The sequence below is a fragment of the Choloepus didactylus genome, chromosome 10 (assembly GCF_015220235.1).
Source record: "Choloepus didactylus isolate mChoDid1 chromosome 10, mChoDid1.pri, whole genome shotgun sequence".
NCBI classification, from domain to species: domain Eukaryota; kingdom Metazoa; phylum Chordata; class Mammalia; order Pilosa; family Megalonychidae; genus Choloepus; species Choloepus didactylus.
This window is the reverse complement of record NC_051316.1, coordinates 67,343,951-67,358,934: the sequence shown is the minus strand read 5'-3', so window position 1 is coordinate 67,358,934 and position 14,984 is coordinate 67,343,951. Positions and strand designations below refer to the sequence as shown.

At 39.6% G+C, this 14,984-nt stretch overlaps 1 protein-coding gene across 3 annotated transcripts in view; it reads right to left on the bottom strand.

The window, feature by feature from the left end:
- ADAMTSL1 (ADAMTS like 1) overlaps nucleotides 1-14,984 on the bottom strand; it is a 433,636-nt gene that overhangs the window by 279,913 nt on the left and 138,739 nt on the right. For all 3 annotated transcript variants that reach the window (XM_037797567.1, XM_037797569.1, XM_037797568.1), the window contains exon 5: nucleotides 454-580. In XM_037797567.1, the coding sequence (XP_037653495.1) occupies nucleotides 454-580 (127 nt within the window). The remainder of the gene's footprint in view (nucleotides 1-453; nucleotides 581-14,984) is intronic.

Here is a 14,984-nt window from a genome sequence, read left to right as displayed (position 1 = left end):
GTATTAATTCTGAAAGTAACTGTGATTGGCACTGACCAAAGGCCACTTTGCAAATGAAGACAATGTTATTTCACAGTGATAGGAGTGAATTTGTGTCAATCTACCCTCTTGCTATATTCCACCAAGCACATGAGACTACATCCCAGGCAGGGGCTGAGGTGCAATCTGTTCTCGTGTTGGGAAGCAAGAACTCATGTTTGCCTCTACGGTTGTCTGGACCCATGTATAGCTTACTCCTGCTATGCCTTAGAAGGAAAGGTATCCTCCTTAGGATTGAAACTGGTGACCTGACTTGTCCCACTAAGTAGGAACATGAAGCTTTCCACACCATTTTCATATTCACTTTCTTTTTGGTGGAGATGTTATTTCCTAGCTGCTGAGAGGAGCCAGAGCTAGGCCAGGGGGGTAACAAGTCAATAAGCCCAAAGATCACCCATCGCTGTGGTGTCTTACATTTCGTTGCAGAAAGCTGGGATTTATACTGCCCTCGGACCAGCCGGCAGGTGGACCCATCTCCGTTGCAGACTCCACAGTTATCTTCTTTGACAGTGCTTCCCAGCTGGTGATCACAGCCAACAATCTAACAAGAAAGAGAGAGGTGTAACTCAACCAGGCTCCTACCAACAGGAGGGATCCATTGTGAGGCCAATCACCACCAAATCACCCTCCCTTCTTCCTGAAGAGGCATAAAACACACTTCCCCTGAAGGGGACTGAATTCAGCTGGAATTTGAATCAAGCTAAGGAAGAAAAAACACGGCCTGAGTAAAGATGTTTTTGCAGTTCCAATACACAAACAAAAAGAAGGGTGGAAGAGAGAGAGTGGAAGTGTGCGAGGGAGAAGAAGTGGGAGAGACAAAGTTCCTGAACGATTAACGTTATAGAACCTTGCTTCAAAAATAATGCCTATCATCAGTAATTATGATTCACCCAAACCAGAAAAAATACAACTGTGAGGTAACTGTAGCAAGAAAAAATTTAAAGCTTTTAAACTTAATGACTATTCTCAATATGTTCTCTAGAATTTAAGCTGCATAAGGTAGGGGTTTGGTATGTTGGGTTCATTGACATTTTCCAGTCAACCAGAAGAGTGCTTGGCAAATTGTAGGCCCTCAATAAACATCTGCTTAGTAATAATGGACATACTTCCTTTTCTAGCTAGAACTTCACTTAAAAAAAGAGAAAGAGAATCAACTGACATAAACATGTTAGTGTCTGCTTGTGGCAGGGGAGGAGGGCTGAAACGGAGGGCAGCAGAGATGATCAACACTGACAACTCCACTCTTTGTCTGGCTTGTAATGTGCCAGGCACAATACAAGCATGCTGTTAATTCTCAAAGCAGTATATGATGTATTATTATCCCCATTATACAGCTGAGGCTATGAATCCTATCCAAGGGTCACCTAGTTAATAAGCAGCAGAGATCAAAACATCTAACAAAATATTTATGCTTAGTCCAAACCAGCCTTAACAAAACCTCTAGCCTTTATAAAATATGTGGGCAAACTCATTTGACTCTTTATGCTTTCCTTTCCAATGTCTGAGTTAAAACATCCAAATCCAGATTGTACCAAATTGTACCTCAATAGTTCTAGTTATACCCAATACTAAAAAGTCTATTTCATTCCTAAACTATTTCAATTACTGTCTTGACAAAATAAAATGAGAACTGTGGTGACATTTGAAGGGGATTACCTCCATCAGCCCCCACAATTCCTCCTGCCTTTCAAAAATCTGATTAATATGACCTTTCTGTGAGGCTCAATTTTCCTTTTATTGCTTTTAATTAATAATTGCAAACACATGTTTAGGCAAAGGTTTTAAAATATAATTATTTTGCATGGTGTTATGTATGTGCTAGATTTTTAAAATGCGGCAATGTGTATTTTTTTTTCATTAAAAACAAACAGCATCTTTATAAGTAGATGACAAAGCAACAACTCCTTCAGTAGTTGTACATTTTATGAAATGCAAAGATGTCAGGAAAACAGGGTGCTGGGCTCTAAAGCAGGGAGTGAAAGCAGGTTGGCACCATCCCCGTGGATTCACTGTGTTCAAGCAGCAGTTCTCAATCTGTTCAGAGGCTACAGTGAGGTCACCTCAGAATTCAACCAAGTGGCATCCATGTAGAGTCAAGTATCTGCTGGCTTAAGGTTTCTGTGGTGTTATTCTATGTAACTGCAGTACTATTATTTTCAAAAACCTTATCTGTAGAAGGATCCACACATAAGCGGGTTAGACTGTGCTCTGTGAAATGGGGGTGCATAAGTATCTTATTTACAAAAATCTCATTTATTTGCTCAACCAACTTTTACTGAGGGCATGCTATGGTCCAGAGAGTGAATACATGATGGTCTGAGAGCATAAACTATGGAGAATTTGATCTGGTTAGAGGCCAAAGAAGACTTTCCTGAGGACAGTCTTTTTTTTTTTTTTGAATCTTTATATAAATTTTATTTAGTCTCTAGGGTACTAGAATAGCTAGAAGGAAATAACTGACATGGTGGAACTGTAACATATAACATGCTTCAAAATTTGCTCTATGGGTACTTAAATTATACTTTGAAAGCTATTACATTTCTGTATATATATTTCACAATAAGGAAACAACTGAAGTGGTAGAACTGTAACTTATAACATTCTTTGAAATTTGCTTTCTATCTACTTACTAAATCATACTTTGAATATAATCACTTTTCTGTATATGTGTTATATTTCACAATAAAAATGTAAAAAAAAAGTGTGGGGTATTTTAATTTTTAATTTTTTTATTTTTTTTGGAGAAAAGAAAATGTTCAAAAATTGACTGTGATCTGCCCTCCCCCTTATGTGGGACCTGACTCCCGGGGTTGTAAATCTCCCTGGCAATGCAGGACACAACTGCCAAGAATGAACCTGGACCCAACATCATGGGACTGAGAACATCCTCCCGACCAAAAGGGGGCTGCGAAATGAAACTAAACAAAGCTTCAGTGGCTGAGAGACTCCAAATGGAGCCGAGAGATCACTCCCGTGGGCACTCCCATGCTCTGTAAAGACAACCCTTTTTAAGTTCCAAGGCACAGGAATAGCTAGAAGTAAACACCCGAAACCATCAAACCGCAACCCAGTAGCCCCGGCTCCCGAAGATGATTGCACAACAATGTAGATTACAAGGGGCGACAGTGTGACTGCGAAAACCCTGTGGATCACACTCCCTTTATCCAGTGTATGGATGGATAAGTAGAAAAACAGGGATGAAAAATAGGGTGGGGGTCATGATTTGGGTGTTCTTTTTTACATTTATTTTTTATTCCTATTTTTACTTTTTCTGGTACAAGGAAAATGCTCAAAAAATAGATTGGGGTGTCTTCCGGTTTGCTAACGCTGCCAGAACGCAAAACGCCAGAAATGGACCGGCCTCTACAAAGGGGGTTTACTTGGCCACACAGCCACAGTCCCAAGGCCACAAAGTGTCCAAGGAAACACATCAGCAATCGGGTACCCTCACTGAAGGATGGCCAACGGCATCCAGAAAACCTCCGTCAGCTCCGAAGGCATATGGCCGGCGTCCGCCCGCCCCCAGGCCATGCCCCAAAACGGCGTTCTCCAAAATGTTGCTCTTGGGGCGTTTTGTCCTCTCTTAACTGTAGCTCCTCTTCAAAATGTCACTGTCAGTTGCTCTGAGGTCCTTCTGTCTGTGAATTCCTCTGTACGACTCCAGTGATCCAATCAACACCTGACCCTGAATGGGCAGGGTAACACCTCCATGTAAATTTTCTAATCAAATGTTTCACTCACAGTTGATTGAGTCACATCTCCATGGAAACACCCAATCAAAGGATCCCAATGCAATCAACACCAACACATCCGCCCCACAAGATTACACCAAAGAATATTAGTGGGACATAATATATCCAAATTAGCACAGGGTGATAAATGCACAACTATATGATGGTACTGTGAACAGTTGATTGTACACCATGGATGACTGTATGATATGTGAATATATCTCAATAAAACCAAATTTAAAAAAATTGACTGTGGTGTTGAATGCACAACTATATGATGATACTGTGAACAATTGATTGTACACTTTGGATGATTGTATGGTGTGCCAGTTTGAATGCACTACGTCCCCCAGAATGCCATTATCTTTGATGCAATCCTGTGTGGGCAGATGCACTAGAGTTGACCAGATTGTAATTCTCTGATTGAGTGTTTCCATGGAGATGCAAGCCACCCAACTGTAGGTGATAACTCTGACTGGATGATTGCCATGGATGGGTGGCCCTGCCCATTCAGCTTGGGCCCTGACTAGTTTACCAGAGCACTATATAGGCTCAGACAGAAGGAGCAAGCTTGCTACAGCCAAGAGGGACACTTTGAACAACGCACAGGAGATGAGAGAGGGGCTATAGCTGAGACAGATATTTTGAAGACGGCTGTTGGAAGCTGATGCAGACATTTTAGAGAATGGCGTTCTGAAATGCAACCTGGGAGCAAGCAGACGCCAGCCACGTGCCCTCCCAGCCAACAGAGGCCCTCTGGACGCCAATGGCCCCCCTCCAGTGAAGGCATCCTCTGTTGATGGACACTCTATGGCCACAAGACTGCAACCGTGCAACCAAGCAAACCCCCTCCACAAAAGCCAGTCCATCTCCGGTGCCCTGCACTCCAGCAGCACCAGCAAACTAGAACAGATTTTGGTACCAGAGAAGTGGGGTGCTGGTGCTGCTGAGTTTGCAAATACCAAATATGTTGGAATGGCTTTTTAAATGGATAAGGGGAAGATTCTGGAAGAATTGTGAGGAGCTTGATACAAAAGGCCTAGACTGCTTTGAAGAGACTGTTTGTGGAAATATGGACTCTAAAGATACTTTTGATGAGGCCTTAAGCAGAAATGATGAATGTGTTGTTGCGAACCAGAAGAAAAGCAATCCTTGTTTTAAAGTGGCAGAGAATTTGGCAAAATTGAGTCCTGGTGTTGGGTTGAAGGAAGAACTTGAGAGTGACGAGCTGGGATACTTGGCTGATGAGATTTTTTTGTTTTTGTTTTTGTTTTTATTTTTTTAATTTTTTTTATCTTTTATCTTCATTTTATTGATATATTCACATACCACGCAGTCATACAAAACAAATCGTACTTTCAATTGTTCACAGTACCATTACATAGTTGTACATTCATCACCTAAATCAATCCCTGACACCTTCATTAGCACACACACAAAAATAACAACAATAATAATTAGAGTGAAAAAGAGCAATTGAAGTAAAAAAAGAACACTGGGTACCTTTGTCTGTTTGTTTCCTTCCCCTATTTTTCTACTCATCCACCCACAAACCAGACAAAGTGGAGTGTGGTCCTTATGGCCCTCCCAATCCCACTGTCACCCCTCCTAAGCCACATTTCTATACAACTGTCTTCGAGATTCATGGGCTCTGGGGTGCAGTTCGACAGCTCCAGGTATCCACTACCAGCTACCCCAATTCTCCAGAACCCAAAAAGGGCTGGAGGACAGTCTTTTGAGCTGAGATATGAGTGAGGAGTCAAGAGTTAACCAGATGAAGAGATGGTGTTGCTGGGAGGTTTATCATATCTTTCAGTCATGCCTAGACACTAGAGTCACAGAGTAAGCAAAAACAAAAGTCAGTGAGAATAGAAAAAAAAAAAAAACGTCAGAAGACAAAACCATCTGACTGCCTTAATAAGGTTGAATCCTTTAAGAAAGCATGGCAATCTTAATTTAGGCAGTGTCAAAAGAATTACTGACTCTACTGCTATGGTTTGGCCTTAATCTTATCATTTAGTGAGCTCTGTGGAGGGGCACGATGCATGGTAGGCCTGTGAATCTGCACTCTCATGTGACTCAAACCTACCTGGATTTCCTTCTGAAATTACAGGAATTTCAGGTCCCTAAAGGATTAAAGTTTCCCCAGAAAATTTTTAATGGAGTCTGCTGTCTCTAAAAGAGCCAAAAGAGATAATTGTGAAAATCTCTCTCTAATCCTAAATATTTCTTATGGTGCCAAAGCCATTTAAAGAAAAGAACAATTCAGCTTCACAGATTCAAAGTAACAGTCATCTTAGGAATAGCTAAATTGAAGGTGACATACTCTAAGGGTAATTTGACTGGACCACCAATTTAGGGCTCTCAGCATGGGATTATGTATCCCAGGATACAAACCAAGTCAGTTCTAACTGGGCTTTAACTTAAGATTTTAAAAAACAAACATCTCACTGACACAATTGGTTTTTTCTCTGTATCAATTTTTCTTTAAGATGCCAAAATACTCTAACTCAATTATTTTTAAAATGTGGAATTCTTTATCACCAGTTAAAATGTTCTTATTGGTCCAAACAGAAATTGTTTTCCAGTTAATCAGGCACATCACTGATGACATACCTCAATATGTTGATCATGAATAACTGTTAAATTAATTAAAAATGCAACCAGTCATAATTACAGAGAGAAAATAAATAGCAATATAGAGATCCACTTAATTTGCAATTATAATGTCAGACTCCTCTGTGCCTCTGTACATGCTACAATTTCTGCCTGGAATGCTCTTCCCCAATTCTTTGTTTGACAAACTCTTATTCATCCTTCAAGACCCAAATTAAGTGTTGCCAAAAAAAAAAAAAAAAAAATGGCCTTTTCCAGATTCCAGTGTTAGCTCTTTATGACTCTATACTTCCTCAGCCTTCTGTTCATATTTCCATGTGGCAGAGATTGCTGGTTGCTATCCAACAGCCATATATTCCCTATTTTTCTCAGTAACAGGACATCTATTTTATTTGGGGTGGCAATGTATCCCATTTCTCACTGGCCACATGACCAAGTTGTGATTAGTGAAATGAAAGTCAAAATGTTGTACGGGACTTCTGGGAATTAAAAGAAGTTGAAGGTGTTCCATACAAACACTAGGGGGTCAATATTGCGGGGGGGAGGGTGGGATAAGGGATGTTCTGGTTTGCTTTTGCTACTGTCATGCAAAATATCAGAAATGGATTGGCTTTTATCAAGGGGGTTTATTTGGTTACAAAGTTCAGTCTTATGGCCATGCAAATGTCCAAACAAAGGGATCAACAGTAGGGTGCCTTCACAGAACACTGAAGGCATTTGGAAAATCTTTGTTAGCCGGGAAGGCAAGTGGCTGGCATCTGCTTGCTCCTATGTTGCATTTCAAAATGGCGTTCTCCAAAATGTCTCTGTAAGCTGCAGCTGCTCTGCAGTCCTTCTGTTTGTGAGCTTTTATTGGTGTCCAATAAACTAATCAAGACCCATGCTTAATGGGCGGGGCCACATCTCCAAGGAAATAATCTAATCAAAGGTACTGTCCACAGTTGGGTGGGTCACATCTTCAAGGAAACAGCCTAATCCAAAGATTCCAACTTAATCAACACTAATACATTGCCCCCTACAAGACTGCATTAAAGAATATGGCATTTTGGGGGACATAATACATCCACACTGGCACAAGGGATATGGGGTATTTTACATTTTCTTTTTTTGTGTCTATCTGATATTTTTCTTTTTTGGAGCAATGACAATGGTCTAAAATTGAGTTTGATGATAATTGTACAAGTGATGATACTGTGAGACAGGGATTGTATACTTTGGATGGAACATATGGGTTGTGACTATATCACAATAAAATCTGCAGTTTAAAAAAAGAAGCTGAGACTTAGCTAAGACAGGTGCCCTTCTACCCTCTTCCCTCTTTCCATCCTGGTGGTTCCAGCAGGCCTCTTGAAAAGTTCACCAATCTTTAGAATGGAAGCTTTGCACTACGGATAGCAGAGCAGAAGGAGAGAAGAGCCTGGTTCTGGAGCCGTGATTCACAGATGGACCAAGTACATCTTAATGTCTTTTTAGTGAGAGAACAAATCCTTAATGTGTTTAAACCACTATTATTTCAGGGTTTATTTTATTTATACCCAATTCAAATTGTTATATGACTTACACTGAATTTAATCTAATAAAACGTCTGTCTCTGTACCAGATCAGAGGCTGAGAGCCCATGTTTTAAAATCTTTGTATCTCTGCCACTTAATTCAGTGTTTGACATTTTAGATACTCAATAAACACTGGAGAATCAATGAGACACATAACACCAAACATAACGGTTTGCTAATGATTTAAGTATAGGCTACAAATAGGCAACATTAGACCATAGTCATTAGTGACACACATGAATAAAAAATGTGTGTGTGTGTGTGTGTGTGTGTATGTATCTGTTGTACAGAGAAACAGGCACATCACAAAGCAATACTAGAGCCTAGACCTCTAAACCTCTGTCCTGGATGCAGAATACGAATTACTGTTAAGGGCTAATATTTTTAAGAGGCTATTTCACAATGGCACCTACATTCATTATTAGCGAAATGTCATGGAAGGTGATGTTCAGGTCACTGAGTTCCCAAACCCACCCCATTATGGACAAAATAACTTAAAGTGAGATAATGGCCACTCAAAACTATTGGCAATTACGTGGAATTTTTTGCAAAGGATGGAAAACTGACTGAATATTTTGGCCTAATGCAGTTTATTAGTATTCTGCTGCTGGGTGTCAGCTGGTTGCAGTGGTCTAACCTCCGCCCCATCCAAAATGATTGCCTAGTGTTGCTGGTTTTACAAAACTTTCATCTCAGGTGACATAAAAAGTGACAAACTCCAAGAACAATTTAGAGAAAGGCAAAATAGTACCCCTGAGAATTACCAAGATTAACAATAATGTTTTTGTTGCACAGACAACAAACAGGGTCAACAACTTTTGTTTTTTTATCTTGAATGTGCATTTTTTGTGCCTTCTCTTATGTACACATATATGTACATGCAGTCATTTGTCTTACATTTGAGTAGAACATATATTGATGATTTTTTTTTTCATTCTCCTTCAAGATTTACAAAAGGAAGGTGGGGGTGGGGGTGGGGTGGGGAGGAACCTCCCTAAACAAAAATCCAGGACAATAGCATCTAATCCAAGTTGGCTCACAGACTTACAGCATGCTGTGCAGATTTTAGACATCAGGCCTACAGTAATAGCTGATATGAGTTTCTTCCTTCACTTTACAGAGCTGACAGCAAGTGAATAGGCTGGGCACAATACTAGAATTCTCTAGACATTGAAATATGTATAATGAAATGCCTTCACTAGGAGCCTCGGGAGAAAGAAAGCTCACCAAGCTAAGAATTTGGAGAATGTAAATAAGTACAACCCATAAGCAGTTATCATGCTCCAGACTGACATGCCTAGATGGGCTCACATTGGCCACATTTCAAATGGTTTCCCATAAGGACCTCAACTTCTAGCATCAAATACTGAGCCAGTGATGTCAAGCTTTTCTTGATCCAACACTATGAGGTAAGAAAGTTTTAAATCCCTCTATTTTCAGTGCTAGGAAAGACAAATATGGAAAATTAAACTCTGCAAATCTGATCATAGCCACTTTTATTTATAATTATTTAATGCAGATCGAACTTTAAGATTAACAGTGTGCTCTTAAATATGTTTCACCTCATTTACTAATTCTGTAAGTAAATAAGGAGGTTATATATCCAATCCAATCTTAGGTTTAGTTATTGTTTATTTATACTTGACCTTTTTAAAAGATGTATTACATATACATACAAAATGACAATAAATTTTTTTTTAAATGAGAAAATGGATACAAGAGAAAAATAAGGGTAATAGAGATCATACAAAGCCAGAAATGAGGGAACTACACACAATGGACACTGTGAGATCCTATATATTTGCTAGGTATGGGCCACATATCTAGATTTGAGTTTTCTAGAAAAGAAAAATACATGACCATTCCAGGAGTCACAGCATCTACTGTATCTCTTAGAAAATGTATAGGATAGTGCTTCCCTCATAATAGACACTCAATAAATATTTTTGTAACAAATGAATGAACAAATGGCTCAGGAGAACCATAATTCTTCAAAATATGGAATGTCTCCTGTGAGTCTTCTGGAGACAACAGCATGTAACAGTGTCCCAAAAACAACAGAGCAAATAAATATGAGAAATTTCAAAGAGCTGGCTCTTTGATATCCTTTGAATAATGGCCCAATGGCCAGGGTATTTTTGGTAAAAGCAAATTTTAAGAGACTAAAACAAGTTGTTCAGCATTGTGACAATATGACTTAATGAAAGGGTAGACTTTACAGCACTTAGAGCTGGGTTGGCAAAAACATGGCATAACATGCACCTATTCCTCCAAACAGGACCCAGAGCAGACATTGCTAATCAATTGTGGCCCCTCTTTGCCACCAAGATTTTATGTAGTCTCAGGATATTTTCCAGGATTATGCACTAGAAGCCAAAACTGTGGTTGGCACATGAGGAGACTAAACCAATTTGCCATCCCTGAGTCAGAGAAATAGATGAGCTGCCTATATTTTATTCTTCATAAATATTATTTCTCTTAAGATATGAATGATTTCAAGCACAGATTATAAGACTGAGGCTCTGAGAGGATAACTTCCCCAAGGTCACATAGCTGATAAGTAATAAAGCCAAAATTCCAACTTGAGATTTCTGACTAGAAGTTATAACAGAATGCCTATGAACCATGAGGAGACACACTATCCAATATTTATATGACAATGGTAAACAGTGACAAGGTTGAACATTCTTATCAAGGTCACCGACACAAGAGTGACACTTCTGCACAGGGATGAAGAGATGGTTTTATCCGTAGTATGTGACATGGAAGAACATAAAAAGAATGAATGGGAAGGTAATATTCTCCATCTATACCTGGGCTCCACATGTTTTCTTTCCACATGCATGCATGCACACGTGTACACACACACACACACACACACACACACACACACACATATACCTTGCACCTCTGTCATGGTTTGTTATGGGTGCCCAGATTTTTTCCTTTACATACTTGTTTCTTTGATTTACAGGTAAGGTTTCCAATATGAGAAAACAGGATCCCCAATAATTCATAAAGGTTCTAACACTGGTCCAAGAGCTATATTTACGATTTCCAAAAGCCTAATGGAAATATATTTACCTGCAATAAAATGACATATGGTCACCAAAGTATCAACCATCTCATTATATAAATAGGCTGAATCCTGATTTTATTTTATTTTTTAATTGCAAACTCAGGTCTTTAAATCATAAAATGGGAAAACAAATTCCTAAACTTGCAGTGTTTGAGTAGATGGAAACTTCCAAAACACAAGGCCCATAGAAAAAAGAATAATAAAAGGGGTCCTTTGTGTTAAAAAGTTGAGAACCGCTGGTGGAGACCTTTGTTTGCTGTTCAGATATCCTTGGGAGAAGTAACCACACGAAGCTAAATCAACTGAGCATAAGGTCTTGAAGGTATTATGATAACTGTTATAGTGCTGTGGGGAGTGCTATAAATAGAAGGCATGGTCCCAATATAGGGTAAATGAGTTTAATCAGAAGATTTCCTCAAAACAGGTGAGAATAGAAACGGGGTCAGATCACTAAGACTCCAAGTGAAACGGGCATGGAGGAGGAGAAAGAAGGGAAAACTGCATAGAGAAGGGAGAGGGAACTAGTGTTTGCCAAACACTTGCTATATTTTGGTACTCTATATACCTTATTCTCATTTAATTTTTACAACAGCCCTGAGAATTAGTTATATCTATTTTTACAAAAATAAAACTGAGACTTAGAAGGGTTAAGCAACATGCCCAAGATCACATAATTAGGAATTGGTATTGCCACAGCTGAAGTCCAGCCGCGTTGTACTATGTCATCAATTAGCGATGCCTCCGCTATGACATTTAGTGTCCCACGTGGGGGTTAGAAGGGCAGTGAAGGGACAGGAAGGAGGAGGAAGCAGATGCTTCTGTCAGCCACTGTTGTCAAAGGCAAAACCTGCTCACAGCCCTGTGTACAACTGACCCACCAAGGAAAAAGTGGGATCTTTGTATCCAGTAGCTTTGTAAGCAGGGCTTTTTGTTGTTGTTTTGTTTTGAGGGAACAATTTAACATACAAATATTTTTTTGAAATCTTATTTTTGTTCAATACCCACACACAATTGCCACAGGGAACTGCCGGTAAACACACATAGGTCATTAGGCTAGATGGACAAGGTGTGGGTTCTCCTACACTGTAATACACTACGTAAAAAATTATGTGAAAAGATTAACTCCCTTTCCTTCAGGCAAAGATTTTCCAAAGAGATCCTTCCCATATATAGCATTCTCTCTCCTGGGATTTACCAAGCACTGCTAGAAGTACTCAAGTTCCTTCTGCATTCATCAGAGTCTTTTCAGTGTCCCACAGGCCTTACATCATCAAACTGAGTTACCTCTTTGGCTTTATCCCCTCTGGCTCACTGTCCTTGCTGTTCTTCAAACACCCCAATCACTTTCTCATCTTATTGTTGCCTCTGATGAACATTCTTCCCTAGACACCTTTACAGCCTACCTCCTTTAAGTGTTTATTTGGTAAGACTTCCATCTTCTCAGTGAGTCCACTTTGATCAGACTGTCTAAAGCTGCATCTCTCCCAAGTCCCAAGTCCTCTTAGCCTGTTTCATGTTTTGTTTTTATTCTATAGCACTCAATAGAAAACAATATACTTATTTATTAAGTTTATTGTTTATCTCATCCTACTAGAACATACCCCAAGGTCAGAGATTTTTATATGTTTGTCCCTTGTTCACCTAGAACACTGCCTGGCATACAGCAAGCATCTAATAAATGTTTGTTGAATGAATGAAATGGATTCTGTCCATAGGCAAGGCCACAGTGATGAGGATAGATTATAATGGTTTCAAAGAATTTTCCTCCTTTCCAACCTAGAACATAACAGCAACATTCACTTGAACTTCCTGCCACTGGCTCTTAAGATCAAAAGAGAACTCACTGTAAAAAACAAAAAGATGCCTAAGGATGAATCATTTAAAGCACTGTAATCTGAGGGCTTAATTTCCACTTGTCACGTTGCCTGCTATGTCTCTGGTCCTTTATCTGCTGCTCCAGAATTGCCTTGGACATAAATGCTCATTAGTCCTGAATGAGTCTCCCTCTGACTTTTCCACCAGGCACAGTGCTCTGCGTTTGAAACCCTAGCTGTGATACCAACTCCAGACCTGGAGACTTGCTCTGTATTTTATTTCCAGAGTGCCCAATTCCTGGCTCTTCCTAATGGACAACCCCTGGCCTGGTTCTTCCCATTACCCTGTGTGAGCTCTAGTCCTCAGGCTCCTCATCTGGTGGACCAGGACCACACTTCTTCCCCAACTCTAGCCTTCCCACACCAACCCCCAACTACACTGAAGGGCTGGGGATTCCACAACCTCTGAAGTTAAATTCTAATAAAGTAAGGGGAGCCCAGTTTCATAGGAATGGGATTTTGCCAGGTGGTGTTTTTTAAGGGTCCCATTTCTATCACCTTTATTATCTGAGCTATAGATAATTCTGTGCTCCTTATTAGCATGCTCACTCTTGTAGGCCTAGAGTTGCTGGGTGATCTCAAACGGTTCTGTGGTGTTTATCTCTTTATGTTATGACGAAACCAAAGAAAAGGGAGAGGTCAATGCTGAGGATATGAGACAGCTGACAGAAAGAGTGGTAAATTTATTAGATTACAAATATTTTCAAAAGTTTTTCCTGTACTGCCTTTCTTAAGGTCAAGGTCATGATACATCTAATGGCCCCATAAACACCCTGAAAGAGAAAAAGAAAATGACTAAGTCTTCTTTCCAATATTTATTAAAACTCTCAGGTGCTCCCAGCCTGATTGATTTTGTTTCAGGGTCTGGGCCAAATTATCATGTACGTTTTGGCTGAATACCTCTGGATTTTTTTTTTTTTTTTTTTGCATGTTATTTTAATTAAATTTGTTTACCTAGTAGTCTTCAGCAGAAATCCCAAGAATTAATCTAGGATAGACACATATGCATACAGACACTAGAATTCATTCTCAGCAGATGGTCAGGGGACTGTTCTTTAACAGGCTGTTTTTCTCCTTCTCTGCTTCCAAAATTAGGGTGTCTGGAGAATGCGAAACAAAATTATACAATTGCGTGACCTCTGGCCTTGCTTCTGTCTCTCAGACCGTGAAGTACCCAAGAGGGAAAGTGTTGAATTTGGCCTCATTTCACATGGCATTAACTGTAATTCTTTGTGAATTGTGGTGACATCATGGTGTACTTTGACATCACTGTTCAGACTCCTTCTGCTGCTGGGCATACAGTACACAGTTTTTGTTCAAACACAGGATCCTTTGTTGAGAAGAAAGGATAGCAGCTGGTCTTCTGCCTGGTATAAATGTGGATCTTACTGGAATGTGTCTGTTCAATAAGTCACCACAAAGAAGCCATTCTGCTATGAGGGCTAGAACTCACTCATACATGCAGCTCTGAAAAACTATGGGAAGATTTACATCTAAAGAGCTCAAAATTCCAGATATGGACCATAATTCAGCAAAATTCTGCACACAATAAAGCTCTCATTTACACATCTGCATATGTTATCTGAAATTAATATTCCAAAAGCAGTATTAGTACGCTGACTGTCTTGTGTGTCAGGGCTACAGGTGAAGAAAAAGGAAGGGTAAAGAAGGATGCATCTATCTCCCAAAACAGTTCTTCAATTTTAATTGTTCAGGTAGATCCCCAAAATCATAAGGGCTTGTACCATTCCTTGACTTTCAGTTAATTCCTTGGTTACTTCCCCAAACATACCATTTTATACTGAACTGAAACTTCTTGGTTGGTACTACCAGAATTCTGCTTCAAAGTCAGACAAAAATATTCTCAGGTCATATATTTATTTTCTTTTCCTTCCCTGGGTTCTTTAATGCCATTTCTGCCTGCCCATATTGGGCCCCTTTAAAGTGAAGTCTGGAGAAAGTTGATCAAAAGCAGAGTTTATCAAAAAATATCATCTGTAAAAGAACTCTACACTTCTTTTCCATATGTCTCTAATGCATGCACAAAGCAGAAAATTTTCAGATCAGCTAGAGAAAATAAAGGTTGTTACTC